The following is a 20,255-nucleotide window of genomic DNA, read 5'->3' as shown; positions in this document are numbered from 1 at the left end:
TCCTCCAAAGCAACTGTGCTTGTATGGAAGCATTTAGGTTATATTACCCTCATAACAGCTTAAAACTATCTAAGATATTTGCATCTAAGGAAAAAAACAAAAAAAAGGACAGGTATTCCTCCATTTAGAAATCTCCGCCACTTTTCTCCTGTCTACTTCCTAAAATTTTATTTGCATAGAAATAAACCCGTGACGTAAAACATCTCAAAACCACAGTACCCTGCACTTAATTTTTCCCCCCATGACAAAAAATACAACCATATAAGAAGAGTGAATCAACCCAGGACACATCTATGAAGCAGTACAAGAAAGTTTAATGGTAAAGGAAGGTTTGCACTAAAAACTCAAGAACAGTATTTGTCATGTCAAGGAGAGTAGCATATATGCTCTTAGCACAATGTGCTTGATTTTGTTACTATTCCACCCAGCAGCTACCACCCCTCTCCTGACTGCTAAGAACTAGGGAAAATGGGTTATAGAGATAAAAGTATGAGGGAGACCTAGATTTTATTGAGTGGTACCTTTTTCATTCACTTCATTCACTGTGTGAGCTTGGGAGACTGTCTGGGTCTCATACTCATCTGCAAAACAAGAATTAGTTATACTAAATACATACATTATACTTATTTTTGGATTTCTTAGGGTTCTAAAATCTAAGCATGAAAACATTTTTCTCCACATTATCATTATTCCCCTAGAAATAACTTCTATAATCTCTGGTTATTTGTGAGAGTAAACTACAGGGAAGAACATTAGGTTTTTAATTTTATGAAGGAAACAATGTATTTAGAGTTTGGATGCATTCTGTACTTCAGGTATTAATAGGACAGATAATAAAAATCCCAAATGTATAAAATCCTACCCACCACCAATATATATATATATATATATATAAAATATATATTGTTATATACATAATATATAATGTATATAATATATATTTTTATATACATAATATATAATGTATATAATATATTGTTATATACATAATATATATAATACATATTGTTATATACATAATATATATAATGTTGTTATATACATAATATATATATAATATATATAAAGATTCCCTTTTATCCTTATCTTCTCCCCAAAACTGAAGCTCTACTCCAAATTTCCTTAACTTTAAAAGGAACATGCCCCAATATTTCATTAAGCAATCCTAGCTGTTGTGTGTCAGACTTTGAGATTTCCCCAAAGGCTGAGGGTCTCAGAATCTCAGAGCAATCACCCAGATTCCAAAGGGAAAAACAAGAGGCATTGTAAAAGGATAGGTCAGTCACACACAAAATAGTAGAAAACAAAACAGCAACCTGAGACACATCCAGCAAAAGTGAAGTGAGAGACAAGATAAGAAATCAGAACTGGGGCTTGTCTGAGAAGACAATCAGCCAGCTACAAGGGCTGGAGTTAAAAGGTTGACCCTGTATTTTCTGGGGCATGAGAGGTAGCTATTCATTTAATCATATATTCATTGAACACCAGGTATTATAATAGGCTCTAAGGGTAAGATGATAAGTAAGATGGGTTCAGTCCGTATCTTCATACAGTTTGCAGAACAAAAAATATTTTCTGAGCACCAACTGTAAATAAATACAGTACTGTTCTGGACACTGAACATACAGCCATTGTCTGGTGAATAGCAGTTCAGCGGCTTCATGTAAGTCAGAATAAACACTGAAATCAAGCAGCTGCCCTTTTTAGAGGCTTGATGTCATACATCATAGATAAGCATGTCTAGGATTGCCAGAAAAAATACAAGGTCAATTAAATTTGAGTTTCAGGTAAACAATGAATAAATAGCAATGTTTTTTTTTTGTTTTTTTTTTTTTTACTACATGATGTTGCATGCAATATTTAGGATGTGTTTATATTAAACAATTATTATTTATCTGAAATTCAAATTTAACTGGGAGTCTTATATTTTTATTGACTAAATCAGGCAACCTTAACATCATACTTTTCTATCAACAGGTTTCAGCTCTCTTTTTATAATGTGCATAGAGATCCACATTCTCTTCAAAGGTGATAATAATTCATGTATTTCACCTCTTACTATTTTTATTAGTTCGATATTTCTTCTAAGCCCCCCTTTTCTCAGCTTTGTTGAAGTATAACTGACAGACAGTAAAAGACATATTTAAAGTGTGTAGTTTATACAGGTGTATGGTGTATAGACCTGTGAAAACACCACCATACACAGGAGAATAAATATATCTATCATTCCGACAAATTTTCCTGTGCTCCTTTTATAATCCTTTCCCCAACCATTACTTAAACAACCATTGATACTATAGATTAATTTGCACTTTCTACAATTTTACATAAGTAGGATCCTACAGTATATACTTTTTAAAATCTGGATTACTTCCCTCAGCATAATTGTTTCCAACCTGTATGCCTTTTATTCTTTTGCTTATCTTATTACACTGGCTGGGGACACCAGTACCACATTTAAAAGGAGTGGTGGGAGTGAGCATCTTTGCCTCCTTACAAATCCCGGAGGGAAACCATTGCCTTTCGCCATAAAATATCATGTTAGATTTTTTTGTAGATGCCCTTAATCAGGTTGAAGAAGTTTCCTTCTACTCCTGGTTTGCAGAGTTTTAATGAGTGAATGTTGAATTTTATTTAATACTTTTTCTGCATCTTTTGAGATGACCAAATGGGGTTTTTAATTTTTTATTATTTTTTTTTTCAAATGTTGAACTACTCTTGCATTTCTAGGATAAACCTACTTGGTCATGGTGGATTATCCTTTTAATATATTGTTGGATTTGTATTGCTAATGTTATGTGAAGGATATTGTTTTTCTTTTCATGAGTAATATTGAGTGTAGTTTCCTTTTCTTGTAATGTCTGTCTGATTTTGGTATCAACCCTTGCTTTTCAAATTTTTGTAATTTTGTAAAATTTACATTACACCGGGCTAATAAGGGATTTAGGGTATAATTTGTATCATCTGTAGGTATAATTACCATTATACCTAATTCTTTTAAGCTACTTGCATGCACAGTACAGTTTTTCTTCTCTTTTTTGCTCGGTTCTTCTCGTTCTACCCCATTTGCCACTATATCTTCTGCAGTAGCTTTTTCTTTGCCACTCTACTATAGCTTCCTGTTCCTCTTTTGTGTTGCCCTTTTCCTTTGTTCTAAGCTTTTATAGCTGTTCTAGTCTTCTGGCTCTTAATCTCTAGTTTCATTCATTCATTTGTTCAAACAGAGTTTGAGTTCCTACTATGTGCAAGACACTGTTACATCACAGTGATGCAGCAGGGCAGATAAGCAGATATATGACAGGCAGGCTTGCAGGCGTAGCTGGAGGCATTACTGGTCTCCAAGCCCCTGTAAGTCCCATCAGTTTTCTCTGACTAGACAACTTGCTCTGGATGGACAGGGGAACTTGAAGGGGAATTCTTCTTGGACTCAGGGGTTGGGTTTCTAGCTCACTCCTTATTAGGCTTTGTCTTCTCTGGGCAGGGTAGGCATCCTGTCAACCAAGGATCATAGTCAATTCACTGAATAACTAATTGTGGAATTTTCTAAAGCTACACAAATCTACATTAGTCACACAGTTTCCCTTTATTTACATGATTGTGTTCTTTATAAAGATATATTCTCAGGGTGCCTGGGTGGCTCAGTTGGTTAAGGATCATGGGGCCTTTAGCATTCTTTATTCTCTCCATGCTTCTTTTCCCTTTGCCCCTTGGCCTCCTTGCTCTGGGATGAAGAGCCTTGGCTGGACTCTCATCTCTCTCTTTCCCTCTGTAGAGGATCCCTTCTCTTGGCTCAGGTTTATCCAGCTGGACTTTTAGAGAGCTGGGACAGGGACATATTGAACATTCTCCTAATATATTAAGAATTGGCTCAGCCCAGAAATAAGATTTTTACAAATTTCATTGTAACTTCGCAATTTCTGAATTTGTATGCAATGGGTTTTCCCATATAATTGAATAAATGAACCAATACTAAATACTTAAAGTGGGTGAAAATGTTGCTATCAAGACAGAATAGAACCATTCAATTAAGACCTGGCAACATTCTTCAAAAGCTTTAAAAATCATCCCATTTGAGGGGTGCCTGGCTGGTTCAGTCAGCAGAACATGTGATTCTTGACCTCAGGGTTGTGAGTTTAAGCCTCATGTTGGGTGTAGAGAACACTTTTAAAAATCCCATTTGAGGGGCGCCTGGGTGGCACAGTCAGTTGAGCGTCCGACTTCAGCCAGGTCACGATCTCACGGTCCGGGAGTTCGAGCCCCGCGTCAGGCTCTGGGCTGATGGCTCAGAGCCTGGAGCCTGTTTCCGATTCTGTGTCTCCCTCTCTCTCTGCCCCTCCCCCGTTCATGCTCTGTCTCTCTCTGTCCCAAAAATAAATAAACGTTGAAAAAAAAAATTAAAAAAAAATTCCATTTGATATGAACTACTATAAGCTTTATTTTTTTTAAAAATATTTTTTAAGTTTACTTATTTTGAGGTGGGGGAAGAGAGAGAGAATCCCAAGCAGGTTCTGTAATATCAGCGCAGACCCTATGCAGGCCTCTATCTCATCAACTGTGAGATCATGACCTGAGCCGAAATCAAATATTGGACACTTAACTAATTGAGCCACCGTGCCCCCAAAAGATTTTCTTAGAGGGTAATCTCTGCACTCAACGTGGGGCTTGAACTCATGATCCTGAGATCAAGAGTCACATGCTCTACCGACTAAGCTAGCCAGGCACCCCTATAAGCTTTATTAAAAGAGAAAAGGAAAAGAAAAAAAGAATTTTGGTAAATCAGTAAATGTGGTAAAATCAATGAATTGGTTTTGGAAAAAATTGTGTAAAGACTTCTAAAAATTCCGAGCTGTGGAAAAAACAGAAATTAACTCAAAACAAATTAAAAATTAATCATTGGAGTGCCTGGGTGGCTCAGTCAGTTAAGCGTCCAACTTCAGCTCAGGTCATGATCTGACAGTTCATGGGTTCAAGCCCTGCATGAACATGTTGCATTCTTTGTCCTGCCTCTTGTCTCCTTTATTTTTTTAAATTAATTTTAAGTTTATTTATTTATTTTGAGAGAGAGAGAGAGAGAGAGAGAGAGAGACAGAGAGAGAGAGAGAGAGAGAGAGACAGCACAGGTTGGGGAGGGGCAGAGAGGGGGCGGAGACAAAAATCCCAAACAGGTTCCACGGGGTCAGGGGTCAGCACTGAGACTGATTCGGGGCTCAAACCCACAAATCACAAGATCATGACTTAAGCTGAAGTCGGACACTTAACTGACTGAGCCACGCAGACGCCTCTCTTTTGTCTCCTTTAATCTGATAAAATTTGTCAGCTTTTCTTGTTTTGTTTTTTTATATTTACTACATTTTTGAAGATTGAAGGCAGTTATTGTACAGACTGTCTTCCAATTTGGCTTGTCTTATTTTTAACCTGTGATTAGATTCAGGTTATTCACTTTGTCATGAGTGCTGTGTAAGTGATGTGTTCTTCTAAGTACTAAACATCAGGAGGCACATATCATTTTGTCTTATTGGTGATTTTAACTTTGATCACTCGATTAAAGCATGTCTGCCAGATTTCTCCATTGTAGTTACCTCCCCCCCACCATTTCTAATAAGTAAATGATCTGTGGGGAGATAGTTTGAGACTGTATAAATATCCTGTTTCAGAACAAATTTCACTAATGGCTTTAGCATCCATTCATGATTCTTGCATGAATCAATTATTACAGTGGTGGCTCCAAAATAGTGATTTTCTAAGTTTGTCATTCCTCTACATTCACTAGTTGACATTCTACTGTGGAAAACATCTTTCCTTCCTCTTTTCTTTCCCCCTTTTTCTATTTATTATTTGCATACTTATGTATATATGCATGTAAATTTCTATAGAAATTCAGACCCATCCTTCATTCAAAGTTTGTCTCTTGAAAAGCAAAGGGGTGGGGCGCCTGGGTGGCGCAGTCGGTTAAGTGTCAGACTTCAGCCAGGTCACGATCTTGCGGTCCGTGAGTTGGAGCCCCGCGTCAGGCTCTGGGCTGATGGCTCGGAGCCTGTTTCCGAGTCTGTGTCTCCCTCTCTCTCTGCCCCTCCCCCATTCATGCTCTGTCTCTCTCTGTCCCAAAAATAAATAAAAACGTTGAAAAAAAAATTAAAAAAAAAAAAAAAAGAAAAGCAAAGGGGTGAAGAGTGTAATGGCTGTGCTTACCTTTGAAAATAATGTAGATTATGTATACATATAACTCATTTTGATGCTCAAGTTGTTTTTAACTTGGCCAGTGGAAGCCATTCCTTAGCTTTTAAAATTAGAATATTTAAAAAATGCTGCCAAGAATAATTTTAGTGAATATAATTTTAAAAAGCACATATTCATGACTGTAATTGATATGTGTTGAATATATTTGAGAAGACTATTTCTTCAAACTATTTCTTCAAAGGTTTGGCAAATAGGTAAATGTAATGAGCTTTAAAAACCCATTATTTGAATAACTGATTCTTGAGTGAATTTGGCTTTCTACCAGTGGTATTCTTGGACCTCTTACTATTTGTATAAAATAGCATCCTAGATTTTGAAAACAAACAGATTGACCAAGATCAAATTTATTCAAGTTTTTTGACTTTTAAAATATTACTAGGGGCACCTGGTGGCTCAGTTGGTTAAGTGTCTGACTCTTGATTTCAGCTCAGGTCATAATCTCATGGTTCATGAGTGCCGGCCCTGTGTTGGGCTCTGCGCTGACAGTGTGGACCCTGCTTGGGATTCTTTATCTCCCTCCCTGTCTCTCTGCCGTTCCCCTGATCTTTCTTTCTCTCTCAAAGTAAAATAAATAGGGACGCCTTGGGTGGCTCAGTTGGTAAAGCGTCTGACTTTGGCTCAGGTCATGATCTTGTTGTCAGTGAGTTTGAGCTCAGTGCTGACAGCTCAGAGCCTGGAGCTTGCTTCAGAGTTTGTGTCTCCCTCTTTCTCTGCCCCTCCCCTGCTTGTACTCTGTCTGTCTCTCTCAAAAATAAATAAAACATTAAAAAATAATAAATAAATAACATTTAAAGAGATAACTATAATTAGTTACAATTTCAAAACTAGTTATTTTAAAAACTATGCACCTACAAACCCACCACTCAAAACAAAAGCTAGAGCAGACAATAACCTGGGGACCTAGCAATTCCATTTCTAGGTATGTATGGAAGAGAAGCCTTTACTTATATAAAAGAGGAGATGTGTAAGAGAATGCAGCACTGGTTACAATAGCAAAAACCTGGAAACAACCCAAATGCCTATCAATGAAAGACAGCATGAATAAACTGGTGTATTCACACAATAGACTATTATATGGCAGTCAAAATTCATGAACTATAGTGACATATGATAATACGATTAAATATTCTCAATGTAATATTAAGTAAAAAAAGTAAGGCCCCCAAAATAAATACAGTTCAATACCCTTTTTATAAAGTTAAAACACAAAAAATTTTAAAATAATATATCCTAGGAATATAGATTGATACAAACTATATAAAAAGGGAAGCTTGGGGCGCCTGGGTGGCTTGGTTGGTTAAGCGTTCAATTCTTGATTTTGACTCAGTTCATGATCTCACAGTTTGTGGGTTTCAGCCAGGCATTGGGCTCCACGATGACATTGCAGAGCCTGCTTGGGATTCTCTCTCTCTCCCTCTCTCTCTGCCCCTCCCCAACTCAACACTCTCTCTCACTCTCTCTCTCTCAATAACAAATAACATTTTAAAAAAGGGAAGCTGTGTAATCATAAACAAGAGATTCAGGATATGGCCACATGGGGTGAAGGAAAGCAGAGGGATGAGATGGGCGGTACATGGCTAGTGTAGGTTATTATCACGTTTATTAACTGATTGCTTTAAAGAAAATAGGTGTCAACCCAGACTTGGACATAACATTTCCCAGAATTTTTACTATAGAACTCTCCCAGACTTTTATAATTTTAGATCTAGAATTTTCTGATAAAGCTTTCATGTAAATAAATATGCTAGGATCATGTGGCATTAATCTGGGATTTTATTATATGCCAAAAAATGAAGTTCATACATTTATAGAAATAGAAGGTAGTGAAATCCCAATGACTAATACTGCTTCTTCCTTAAAAAGTATAACCCTTTAGTAGGAAAGTAGGAGAAATTTTGAACAAAGTATTTTTTATATAAATGGAAGTTGGAAATTATAATTTGCATTAAAAACCTCCTTCATTTCACTTTTAATTCACAAAAAAAGGTTTCTTAAATTTGAAAATTCCTGTAAGTCACGTATAACTTTTAATAACTAGTTTTCCATGGCGTTAACCTAGATCCTTCCCTCACAGAGTAGTGCTGATTCTATCGCTTTACCATTGCTCTAATCCCAACCTCCTTCCTTTAGCCACTGCCCTAGTTCAGGCCTGGACTTGCTGACTAGTAACCCAAAGGCCACATTACATTTAGCCTACAAACATGTCTCCCCCCCTCCCCCCCCCACGCCGTGTAATGTTTACAATAAAAAAATTGTTGCCAATATTTAAAAATCTGGAAGCTGTACTTAAAAATTCAGACTCCAGCTTCTATTGCAAAATCAGAGTATCTGACAACTCCAGGCCCATATGCCCATTTTACAATATTCAATTATAGAAAAGGTGAAACTTCCCTTCTTGGATGAGGCTTCCAGTTCTGAAAGTTTCTGCCACTCTCCTACAACCAGCTCACTTCACTCAGCATTACCTGCTCGGCCTCTATAGGGATTTCCAATCTCTTCTCATAGCCATCCTTCCACCCTTACCTACAACCTAGTTTTCTAAGCAGTTTTGGTCAAATCACTTCTTGATTTTCATATCCTTAACTTGCTCCTAATTGTTTTAAGGATAAAATCCAAACTCCTTGGACTGACTCTTCATGTTCTGGGGTGCCTGCTCACCAACACCATTCTATCACCACCTCTTCTCAGCTCTTATTACTACTCAGAACCAGCACTCTCCAAACCAGCATGCTTCCTTATGCCTGGGCCATTGTTTCCACTTTCTCATTTCCTGGCTAATTCATACTTATCCTTTAAAACCCTGCTCTGACATCAATTCTCCAAAAAACAAAACAAAGCAAAACAAACAAACAAACAAACAAACAACACCTTTCCCTAAAGCCTTTTCCTCCTGTTTTTTCTCTCCGATCTCAAAACAACCCGTGCTCTTCAGTTTGTGAGCTCTTCATTAAAATGCTTGAGGTCCCCAAACACCACCGACAGGTGTTAAACCAGGGTAGGGTGAAGTGGGGTTAACGTTACTTGGATTAAGACCAGCGTTATTTCCTAGTCTAGACTTCTTATCGAGTCCGGTCCCCAAGGTGAAACGTGACAGGAGTATGTAAAGGTTCACACCTGCACGGACTCTGGCGGTTAACATCTTTGCTCCCCATCTGGGGGCACGGCCGCGAGCACGCAGCCAGGATCTGCATCCGCCGAGAACGCGTCCTCGGATTGGATAGGGTGGTGCATGCCGGGAGCGACCGAGTCTTCGAAGTACTTGCTGGGAGTTGTAGTTCTTGGAACCGGAAGTGGGGGGTGGCGGGGATAGGAACAGCGCTGAGGCAGTAATCACCGCGCCTGCTGTCAACTCGGGTGTAGTGCATCACCCTGAGCCCACCCACCGAGGGTGCCTCCTCCGTTCCCAGGGAGCTTCGGAAGCCCTGGGGGGCGAAGCGGCAGGGACACCTCTCTTCAGAGAGGAGACGACGTCGCAGCCCCGGATGCGGCCAGAGGGCGCGGGAATGGAGCTCGGCGGCTGCGAGGAGCGCCTGCCGGAGGAGAGCAGGTGGGCTGGGAAGGGCCGGGGGAGTCTGGGGCAGATGGATGCGCCAAGTCACCGGGAGAGTTGGGAGGGCTCGGAGGGCACCAGGAGAAGTCGTGATAGACATAGGGCGATTGCTGCGGGCGACTTGTTTGGGAAGAAATTGTGAAAAGAGGGACTGGCAGGGCGTGGATAGGACGGACGAGGGAACGGGTTTGATGAGGGTAAGGGAGGGTGAGTAGAATATGTTGAGGGCAGGGGGAGCCGGAGGGGGAGGTGGGTATTGAGAGATGCTGTGGTAAGATTTTACAGGCCAGAGTCTATAGATAGGGGTAGGGCACAGGTTGATGCCCCCAGTGAAACTTGCGGTGATAGCAAGTCGGACCAATATTGAGAAGGTTGGTGTTGTAAGAATTTCTGGGCGCAAAGGTTAGGCATTATGAGTGGCCTAGAAAGAAGCTTAGGCGGGGACGATCGTGAAGGAGAAGTCGAGAAGGAGGGCCTGTGTATGAAAGTGGACGGTTGTAATGGCCTTGGTGTGGGGGAGGGGGCTTGCTAATGCGACTAGAAATTGTGTGTGTGCCGCTGTCAATGTGGCAGGACCCCTCAGCCATTTCCTTTTCATCTTCAAACCCTTTACTCCTTGCCCACAATGCAACTAAGCAATTTCACATTTATTTATACCAAACTATTATCATCCATTTCATATTTTTTAGAAATGGAGGTTTTAAGATTTTGCAAACTACTTTGACTAAATAGTGACTTATGCTCTGTATAAGGTGCTTCCCATATTTAGGGTTTGCTTCATTGAGAAAACATCAGCAGGGAAAAATTAATGAGGTGTTGTGCCCAGGTGAAGACCTGGCTGTTTGTAAGTTTGACTCCTCTTTTATGTACACTGGTAGCTTGTGGCCTGTTGTACAAAACGTGGACTGACAAGATGGGGTTCCTGCCTGAGATGTATGAATGATCAGTTCAGTGAAACTGAACATTTTACTTCCCTTTTCCATGTTTCAGTTTCTGCTTATGTATATTTGGCTATTTATTCTTCCTCCAGATGTCTGTGAAATGTTTCATGTAAGAGGTCCCATATAAATTCTAACCAAGTTTTGGGATCGTTTTTATTTTCCTTTACCAGTTCATGTAGGAGAGGCTGCGTTGGAAATTCAAGTTAAAATTTCCACCCTGTCTAGCTGGACTTCTAGCTAGGTTAGTTATTAATGGATTTAAACAAACACTTACCACACGCCATGCACTGTTTAAGAGACCTGCAAGTATTATTTAATCCTTATGACAGCTATGTGAGGCAGGAATTATTATTATCACCATTTAATAGATGAGGAAGCTGAGACATGGAGAGGATGAAGAACTTGCCAATTTCATATAGTGAATCCTGGTGGAACTGGGATCAAAACCAGGCAATCTGGCTCTAGAATCTGCACTTTTAGTACTTATGCTATGCTGCCTTTCATTATGGTCGTGTACTGAGACAAAGAAATGTGTAAGATAATGAATTTTAGGGCATTCTTTGCCTATCACTTAGGCCAGTAGAAGAGCTCCTTTGCAGGTATCTTTTTCTTTCTATTATTTTTTTCCCCATGCTTGCCTCTTAACCAAGCAACTCTAGTCAGAATTTAATTTCTGCAGTGGGATTATCTCCACAGGGTCACTGGTATTGTTGATATAGCCTACTCTTTGCTAGTGGCTGGTTAACTCAGAATGTGTTGTTTAATGAGATTCCGTGGCACCAGTGGCCTCCTTAGTTCCAAATAGACAACTGGCATATACATGCCTTGTGCCTGAGAATTGAGGCATTGTGCCTGGGTATTGCAAACCTCACTTTCTGTGGTCAATAATATACCCAATTCAGAAAATTCCTCATAATGAGATGGCCTCATTTTTATACATAAAGGATAAACTTATCAGTGTATTTTCTGAAATCAGTTGATGTAGTGAAATGTGCATAAGCTTCATAACCAGATAGACTTGCATTTGAAACCTAGCTCTACTGCTTAATTTTTTTTGAGTTTAATTATTCATTTTGAGAGAGACAGAGACCGCACCAGTGGGGGAGGGGCAGAGAGAAAGAGAGAGAGAGAATCCCAAGCAGTCTCCTCACTGTCAGTGCAGAGCCTCCTGTGTGCTCGAACTCACTAACAGTAGGATCATGACCCCAGCTGAGATCAAGAGCTGGGTGCTTCATTGACTGAGCCACCCAGGCACCCCTCTACTGTTTAATTTGGCTCCTCCATCTGGGAAAAATAATGCCTTCCTGACTGGTAAGTTGTGAGGGTTTGATAAGATAATAATGTACATGAAGCTCCTCATAGAGTGCCTGGTATGTACTAAGTGCAAAACATGTCTACTTCTGTCCGCTCCCCAGCTTTCTTGAAATAAGGTTGGTGGGTGCTTTTCTGGTTGCTGTTTTCAATTGTATAGCCTGTTCTTCCTCCTCCCATGGCTCCTCTGAGTTCAGTGCACTGAGGATTGGGGGGTTAGGCTAGCTTTTCACTTTATCCTTGGAGAGTAGTAATTTCATAGGTTCCCTTATTTTTCATCTAACTAGTTATCACTCTAGCAGAGTGCTACAGTGCTTAGAGATGATACTTTACTTTCTTTAGTTATGTAGTCAATACCAGTTGTTTGGAGACTGTCTGATGAAACTACTAAACAGTGAAAGGAATGGTCATGCTAGCATTGCTCTGCCACCCTAGACTGCCTTGAGCTGCACAGTCTGAGCTTGGAAATCAGCTATATGTAGAGTTTTCCTGGTGAAGTGATCCAGATAATGTCAAAATTCAAATACTAAAAGACTTTTCAGTGTCTCCAAACTGAGTTCATTCCATTGACTGAAACCTTTTCATCCTCTGTTCTCTACCTCAGTTAGTAGCATTTTTCATTCAGTCAGCCAACCCAGAAGCCTCAAAGTGAAATTTGATACTTCCCTCTTCATTTCCCATATCCAGGCAGTTACCAGGTCCTATGAATTTTGTTCCTGATTTTTCTCTTGAAACTTGATTTTTTTCTCCATTTTCAAATATATTTGCTTATATTACTAAAAAATCCAGGGAGTAGTATTGCTTTAGGCATGGCTTCTTAGGTTCTTAAACAAGAATTTGTGCCTCTCTGTGGACTCTTCTTCCTTATGTTTTGGCTTCATTCTTAGGCAGACTTTTCTATAGGATGGATAACACTTGGCAATTTCAAGTTTAGCAATCTCAACCAAAAAAAAAAAAAAAAAAAAAGGCAATCCCAATAGGTACAACAAAAGCAAAAATTCAGAGGCTGACTATTTTTGGGCTGACTTGACTATTTTGGGGCTGACTTGAGTTATGTTCCTCTTCTTATAATTGAGGTATGGAATATGCCGCTCAATCAGGCCTAAATTATGTGCTCAACCCTGGATCCTGTGGCAAGGGGATACTTTCTTGGAACTTCACGGACCAGAGTAAGTTGCAGAGGGGTGATTCCTCTGTGGAAACTCAGGGTTCTGTTACCAAAAGAAAGGGACATGAATTCTGAGCACATATAAATAATATATTCACTGAAGACCCTTATTATCTCCATTGTGGATTATCTCAGTAGCCTCCTAAATGATCTCCCAGTCTGAACTCTAGCCCCAATTCCAGACAGCCTCCACATTGCTACCACCTTAATTTTTCATAAGCAAAGTTACTATAGTATTTTGCTCTGAAATGTTCAGTCCTTTCTTATTGAAAATAGAAAATAGTTAAAACTCCTTCCCTGATATTTAATCTGTACCTTGATCCCTATGAAATTGCCAGTTACAAAACAATGGCATTCACTCACTCTTATATCTTCCTCATCATTCTCATTCTTGCTTCTCCACATTCCCTGCAGTATCTCCTCCTTTGCCTGGAAGGCTATTAGTCATCTTTCAAATAATGCTCCTTTATTTTTTTTTAATTAAAAAATATTTTTAAATGTTTATTTTTGAGAGAAAGGGGGTGGAGGGCAGAGAGAGAGAGGGAGACACAGAATCTGAAGTAGCCTCCAGGCTCTGAGCTGTCAGCACAGAACCCGAGGCAGACTGTGAGATCATGACCTGAGCTGAAGTCAGTGGCTTAACCCACTGAGCCACCCAGGTGCCCCATAAATAATGCTCCTTTAGAAGGCATCCTTCACCTGCTCTTTTCCATATCTATAGCATTTCTCTTTTCATGGCATAGTTATGTAAGTGCCCATCTTCCTTGTTTCATTATGAATACCTTGAGAGATGGTGACTCCTCCTCTTTAACACCATAAGCCCAGTGCTTCACATATAATCAGCATTCAATGAATATTTACATGAGGAATGAAAATGTTAACAATGTGGTCATGCCTCTTACAATTGGGCAAGTGCTGGTTGTACCGTTGCCATTGGAAGAGCCTCTTTTCTCCCTTTCTCCCTATTTATTTTCACTTTTTTACATTTATCCTCATTTTTTATTTTCTGCCCTTTCTTTTCCTTTTTTTACATGGTAAGGCAGGAGGATCACATAATTTTTGAGCAATCTATACTTCTGGTCCAGTTATTAGTACACCTACCCCCCACTACTCACTACCCTCACCCACCCTGAAACATACTCTTAAAACCCTGGGGGGAAAATGCTATTGCCAGAACCTGGGTGAGGGTGATCTGTCAGCTGACAGCAGGGACCCTAAGCTGAAGCTTTTCCCAGGTATCCTTCCCACAGCTGTTCTGCTTTTTATAGCTGCTTTATCACTTCTTTTATTAAATGGAATCGTTCTGTGTGTGTTTTGTTGTGTTATCTTGCCTCCATAAATCTTACCAACCAACCTGGGTGATTATAGACCAGCTCTGTCCAAGATGATAGCCACTACCCACATGTGGCAGTTTAAGTTGAAATTAATTAAAATTAAATAAAATTTAAAATTTCGGTTCTTTAGGCATATTCTCCAGATTTCAAGTGCTTAATGGCCATGGTGTCTAGTGGCTGCCATACTGGACGGCATAGATATAGCACATTTCCAGCATCGTAGAAAGTTCAATTGAACAGTGCTGTTATAAACTTAAATCTGAGTTTTTCAGGAAACAACTAGAGTATGCTTACGTGTTTTTTTAGTTCCTCTGAATCGGGCTTGCTTGAAGTTAAACTCACACCTGATTGAGAGGAGAGAAGATTATTAAAGGAAGTCATAAATCATTAGTGACTAAATAGGGACTTGGCAAACTATCTTCAAAATTTGTGGGGCCATGGCCTCTGCCAATGAAATTCACAGAAATTGTGCTAGATTGTAGGACTGAAGAGATGATTGACTTTTTACTAGAAAATAGCAGAACCCCATAATTTCTAAAAGATTCTAAGACAGTCTCCCTATAAGCTTTCTTATTTGGATGCGTTTGTGAAGAAACCATTAAGAGCTATAATTTCAATTCCCTGTCTACCCCATTCAATACCATGACTTTATTTTTGCCTCCTCAAGAGTCCTGTGAGATTTAAAATTTTCTGAGGTGTTTGTTTTGTACTATTTGTTCTACTTTTGTTGTTTGTTCACTGCCTTATAGCTCTGTGGCCACAGAATATACCTGTACTTCTGCTTTGGAGGATTGATTGACTTTTTGTGTGTGTGTACCTTACTTAGTACAAGGCTAGTTTTTGTGAATGTGTCTATGCTTAAAAAAGTGTTCTTCAGGACATAGCTTTCTAGATGTAAAGAACAACCTTATATGTTATTCAGCTCTTCTAATCACTTTTTACTTTATGGTTTTCATGATTTGAACATTAATGTCCTATTACCATTGTTTTTTCTATTTTCATTTTTTTTAAGATTTTATTTTTAAATAATTCCTATACTCTGTGTGGGGCTCGAACCCACAAATCTGAGGTCAAGAATCGCATGCTCCCACCAATTGAGCCAGCCCCTCAATTTTCTTTCTTCTGTTTTCTACTGTTTTTGCTTTGTGTGTGTGTTTTGTTTTATGTATTTTGAGGTCATGTTATTACATACATAAAAGTTAATGACAGCTCTATCTTTATTATGGCCTCTTTGTCTTTTTTAATGATTCTTGTCTTGAATGCAACCTTCATAAAATATCATAATTTCCACTTATCTTTTTGCTTGATTGGCCGCTTTGTTTTAAATAGTTGAGTTTATTTCATTGATTTTTATTTTTGTATCATATCTGTTTCATCTTAATTCTGTCATCTTTTAAAAATGATTTTTTTAATTTTTTTTTGTTTATTTTTGAGGGGGGGAGAGAGAGAGAGAGACAGAATGTGGGCAGGGGAGGGGCAGAGAGAGAAGGAGACATAGAATCTGAATCAGGCTCCAGGCTCTGAGCTGTCAGCATAGAGCCTGATGCGGGCTTGAACCCACTAACTGGGAGATCATGACATAAGCCGAAGTCAGACGTTTAACTGACTGAGCCACCCAGGTGTCCCTAAAAATGATTTTTATAATATTCTCTTGCTCTTTCTTTGCCTCAGCAATTTTTGAGATTGTCTAATTTTAGGGGTGCTTGGGTGACACCCTGTTAAGCAGTCTGTTAAGCACCTGACTCTTGATTTCAGCTCAGGTCATGATCTCATGGTTAGTGAGTTTGAGCCCTGCCTCCGGCTCTGTGCTGAAAGCAAAGAGCCTGCTTGGGATTCTCTCTCTCTCTCTCTCTCTCTCTCTCTCTCTCTCTTTCTCTCCCCCCTCCCCCATATGGGTACGTGCATGCTCTCTCTCTCTCTCTCTCTCTCTCTCTCTCAAAAATAAATAAACTTTAAAAGAAAGATAATCTTGGGGCGCCTGGGTGGCTCAGTCGGTTAAGCGTCCGACTTCAGCTCAGGTCATGATCTCGCAGTTCATGGGTTTGAGCCCCGCGTCGGGCTCTGTGCTGACAGCTCAGAGCCTGGAGCTTGCTTCCAATTCTGTGTCTCCCTCTCTGTGCCCCTACCCCAATCGCACTCTGTCTCTGTCTCTCTCTCAAAAATAAACAGTAAAAAAAAAATTTTTTTTAAAGATAATCTAGTTTTAGTTGTAATGATAGTTAGCTCTTACTTTAAAATAGTATCCCTAAAACTGAAGCAATTGAAGCAGTCTTTCTTTCCTCCTGTGCCTTTGCTATCAAAGTGGTGGTGTGTGCCTCCTTTACCTTGTTTGTAAAGCATTCTGCTACCCAGACAACATAAGATGTAACTGTATCGTAATGAGGTTGACTTTCTTATATGACTCATGAAATTAGCCTTACTGCTTTGCAATAAACCCTTATATGCTTCTACCATTCTATCAACTAAGCAGATTGGAGTCTCTGTTAGATACAAGATACCTCCAAATCTGAGGAAGTCTTTTCTAGCTTTCCTGCTTCAGTGAGAGCACCATGAGCATAATCAGGCCTTCAAATCTGTGCTTAACCAAGGGGAGATTTAACCCTAGTTTAAAATCAGTTGAGACATTGTTTAGATGGGGAGCACAGTGACAAGTCTTCATTTGTGTTACAGACTGTCCAATCCTAGATAGTTTTTGGCAGAATTTTCTCTGAGGCACAATGGGTAAGAAGGCTTTATTCAGGTACCCCTTCTAATGTAGTTGGATTTATTATATTTATGCAGTGGAAGTTCAAAGAAGGAAAAGGACAGAGAAAAGAGAAGGGATATTATCTACTCTATGATGGTGCTTTCTGTAGATGATCAATTACTCTGAAGGAACTGAACCTTAAAGAATTTAAATGGCTTACCCAAGGATGCAACAGCTAGTTTGTGGAGAGCTGGGATTCAAATTCAGGTTGGCCTGACTATGAAACTTGTTCTCTTTCCGCTGCATGACATTTTCTCAATCCTTATTAAAGCACAAAAGAAATAGAAAAAACATAGTCTCTATCTGTGAGGAAACAAACCACATACAATAACAATTTTTTTAAGGATGATTAGGAGGAATGTTGTATTGACAGTGTATATTATAGGGTTTCAAACGAAGGAGTTATAGCAAGTCAAACTATTTACAACTTTTTATTTTAACGTTTATTTATTTTTGAGAGAGAGAGAGTGTGTGTGCGAGTTGGGAAGGGATAGAGAGAGAGGGGACAGAAGATCTGAACGAGCTCTGTGCTAATAGCAGATAACCCAATGTGGGGCGCGAACTCACAAACTGAACTCACAAACCATGACATCATGACCTGATCCAAAGTCGGACACTTAACTGACTGAGCCACCCAGGTCCCCTTATTTAGAACTTCTTAGGAGAAGGTTGAACTAGAGCTGAATCTGAATCCCTGAATAAGACAAGAAGAGAAGCATTCTACATGGAAAGGTCTGTATAAATAAAGTCATGGAAGTAGGCGTGAGGTTGGCATGTTCATAATAGAGTGCGTTAGTGAGACTATATTCAAATTGAGGAGTACTGAGGAAGAAAGTTGGTATTGGGGCGCCTGGGTGGCGTAGTCGGTTAAGCGTCCGACTTCAGCCAGGTCACGATCTCGCGGTCCGGGAGTTCGAGCCCCGCATCAGGCTCTGGGCTGATGGCTCGGAGCCTGGAGCCTGTTTCCGATTCTGTGTCTCCCTCTCTCTCTGCCCCTCCCCCGTTCATGCTCTGTCTCTCTCTGTCCCAAAAATAAATAAACGTTGAAAAAAAATTTAAAAAAAAAAAAAAAAAAAAAAAAAAAAAAAAAAGAAAGTTGGTATTTAGATGGGGGCTACATGATGAAGACGTTTTGAACTCCATACTGAGGAGTTTGTACATCATCAGTGGTTAGGTTTCTGACATAAGGGATTTTCCTTTTGTTAAATCTACTCATTATTGAAATTCAGTAAATTTGATGTCATTCAAATGTAGTGTGAATGGTGAGGCATTTGTTGAATAGATATGAAGTTACAAGCATGCCTTCCAGTACTACTTATTCCCTCCTAGATATTAAAATTCTTCTGTCAGCCATTAAAGAGATGGGACTGGCCAATGGTTAGGTTCTCCTAAGTACCCTGGAGTTGAGAGACTATAATGAAGTCAAGCACGTTTTTTCTATAAGCATATTATTTACTTAAAAACATCATAAATATTTAACTGCATACTCTACATGTCAGATACTATATACTTAAAACCAGAAAACATGGAGCCTGAAAAGAAGACAATTAAACATATATGTGATAATCTCTTGCTACTTAAAGTGTTACTAATAATTGTTTCACTTAACTATGTCTCCTGCTTTAAAGAAGGAACCTATTCTTTTCAGAGAGTGCTTTTTGGTATTAAAAGTCCCAAGTGTTTGCCAGACCACAGTCTTTCAGCATAAGATGCCCTTGACACTTTGGTATTTAGAAAATCCTTGATGGTAGTTTCCAGCCTCTTGTTTGGTAACTTTATTCAGATTATTGATCTTTCATTAATTGCTAGGCTCAAGGAAGGCCTAAACAGTTCTTCCCTTCTCTACATTCCCCTCATATAACCAGAGGTAACCACTATTACATATCTCAATTTCTCTCAGCATTTTTATGTTGATGTCATAAATAATAATTTTATATTCTGCTTTTTATACTTTAACATATTATCTGTCATTAACTTTGGAAACTCTTCCTAATGAAAAACTTTAATGGTTTCATGATATTCCATCATTTGGATATCACATACTTTTCTTACATTTCAGGGATCAAATCCTTATCTGACTTGGGACAACCTGACCTTCAGTCTTGATTTCAGGTAGATACCACAATTCATTGCAGATAAATGGCACACTGTGGAGGGAATATGCCAATAAGTTGAAGCTGTTTCCTTGTACCACTAAAAAGGACACTGGAGATCCAACACATGCTAATATATATTTCTTGGGTTAAAATCTCACTTTACAATTGCATGGTACTTATTATGTATTTACTATTTGTCATATATTTCAGTTGTTTTTAGTGATTATGTGTTAGTTATATGGCATTACTCTTTTTATTTATGTATTTATTTATAAGTTTTTATTTGAATTCCAGTTAATTTACATACAGTGTCACATTAGTTTCAGGTGTACAATATAATGATTCAACATTTGTATACATCACCTGGGACATAGCACTTTTTTTTTAAAATTTTTTAATGTTTATTTATTTATTTATTTATTTTTTTTTTTTTTTTTCAACGTTTATTCATTTTTGGGACAGAGAGAGACAGAGCATGAACGGGGGAGGGGCAGAGAGAGAGGGAGACACAGAATCGGAAACAGGCTCCAGGCTCTGAGCCATCAGCCCAGAGCCTGACGCGGGGCTCGAACTCACGGACCGCAAGATCGTGACCTGGCTGAAGTTGGACGCTTAACCGACTGCGCCACCCAGGCGCCCCTAATGTTTATTTATTTTTGAGAGAGAGAGAGACAGAGACAAAGAGCACAAGTGGGGGAGGGGCGTAGAGAGAGGGAAACACAGAATCTGAAGCAGGCTCCAGGCTCTGGGCTGTCAGCACAGAGCCCGACGCGGGGCTCAAGCTCACAGACCGTGAGATCATGACCTGAGCCCAAGTCAGACGCTTAGCCGACTGAGCCACCCAGGTGCCCCTGGGACATAGCACTTTTTAA

General features: G+C 39.3%; 2 protein-coding genes across 5 annotated transcripts in view; one reads left to right on the top strand and one right to left on the bottom strand.

Moving 5' to 3' along the window:
• The window catches only part of FYTTD1 (forty-two-three domain containing 1), a 41,831-nt gene extending 32,415 nt beyond the window's left edge, over nucleotides 1-9,416 (bottom strand). The window contains exons 1-2 of the mRNA XM_047875832.1: nucleotides 9,352-9,416; nucleotides 522-581 (exon numbers count right to left, since the gene is read on the bottom strand). Coding sequence (XP_047731788.1) covers nucleotides 522-581; nucleotides 9,352-9,376 — 85 coding nt within the window. The 5' untranslated portion in view covers nucleotides 9,377-9,416. The remainder of the gene's footprint in view (nucleotides 1-521; nucleotides 582-9,351) is intronic.
• A 127-nt stretch (nucleotides 9,417-9,543) lies between these two features.
• The window catches only part of RUBCN (rubicon autophagy regulator), a 58,780-nt gene continuing 48,068 nt past the window's right edge, over nucleotides 9,544-20,255 (top strand). For all 4 annotated transcript variants that reach the window (XM_047875266.1, XM_047875264.1, XM_047875265.1 and 1 more), the window contains exon 1: nucleotides 9,544-9,784. In XM_047875266.1, coding sequence (XP_047731222.1) covers nucleotides 9,720-9,784 — 65 coding nt within the window. In that variant the 5' untranslated portion in view covers nucleotides 9,544-9,719. The remainder of the gene's footprint in view (nucleotides 9,785-20,255) is intronic.

The sequence above is a fragment of the Prionailurus viverrinus genome, chromosome C2, assembly GCF_022837055.1.
Source record: "Prionailurus viverrinus isolate Anna chromosome C2, UM_Priviv_1.0, whole genome shotgun sequence".
In the NCBI taxonomy this organism is placed as follows: Eukaryota; Metazoa; Chordata; class Mammalia; order Carnivora; family Felidae; genus Prionailurus; species Prionailurus viverrinus.
The sequence above is the reverse complement of the archived record's forward strand: the minus strand, read 5'-3'. Positions and strand labels throughout refer to the sequence as shown.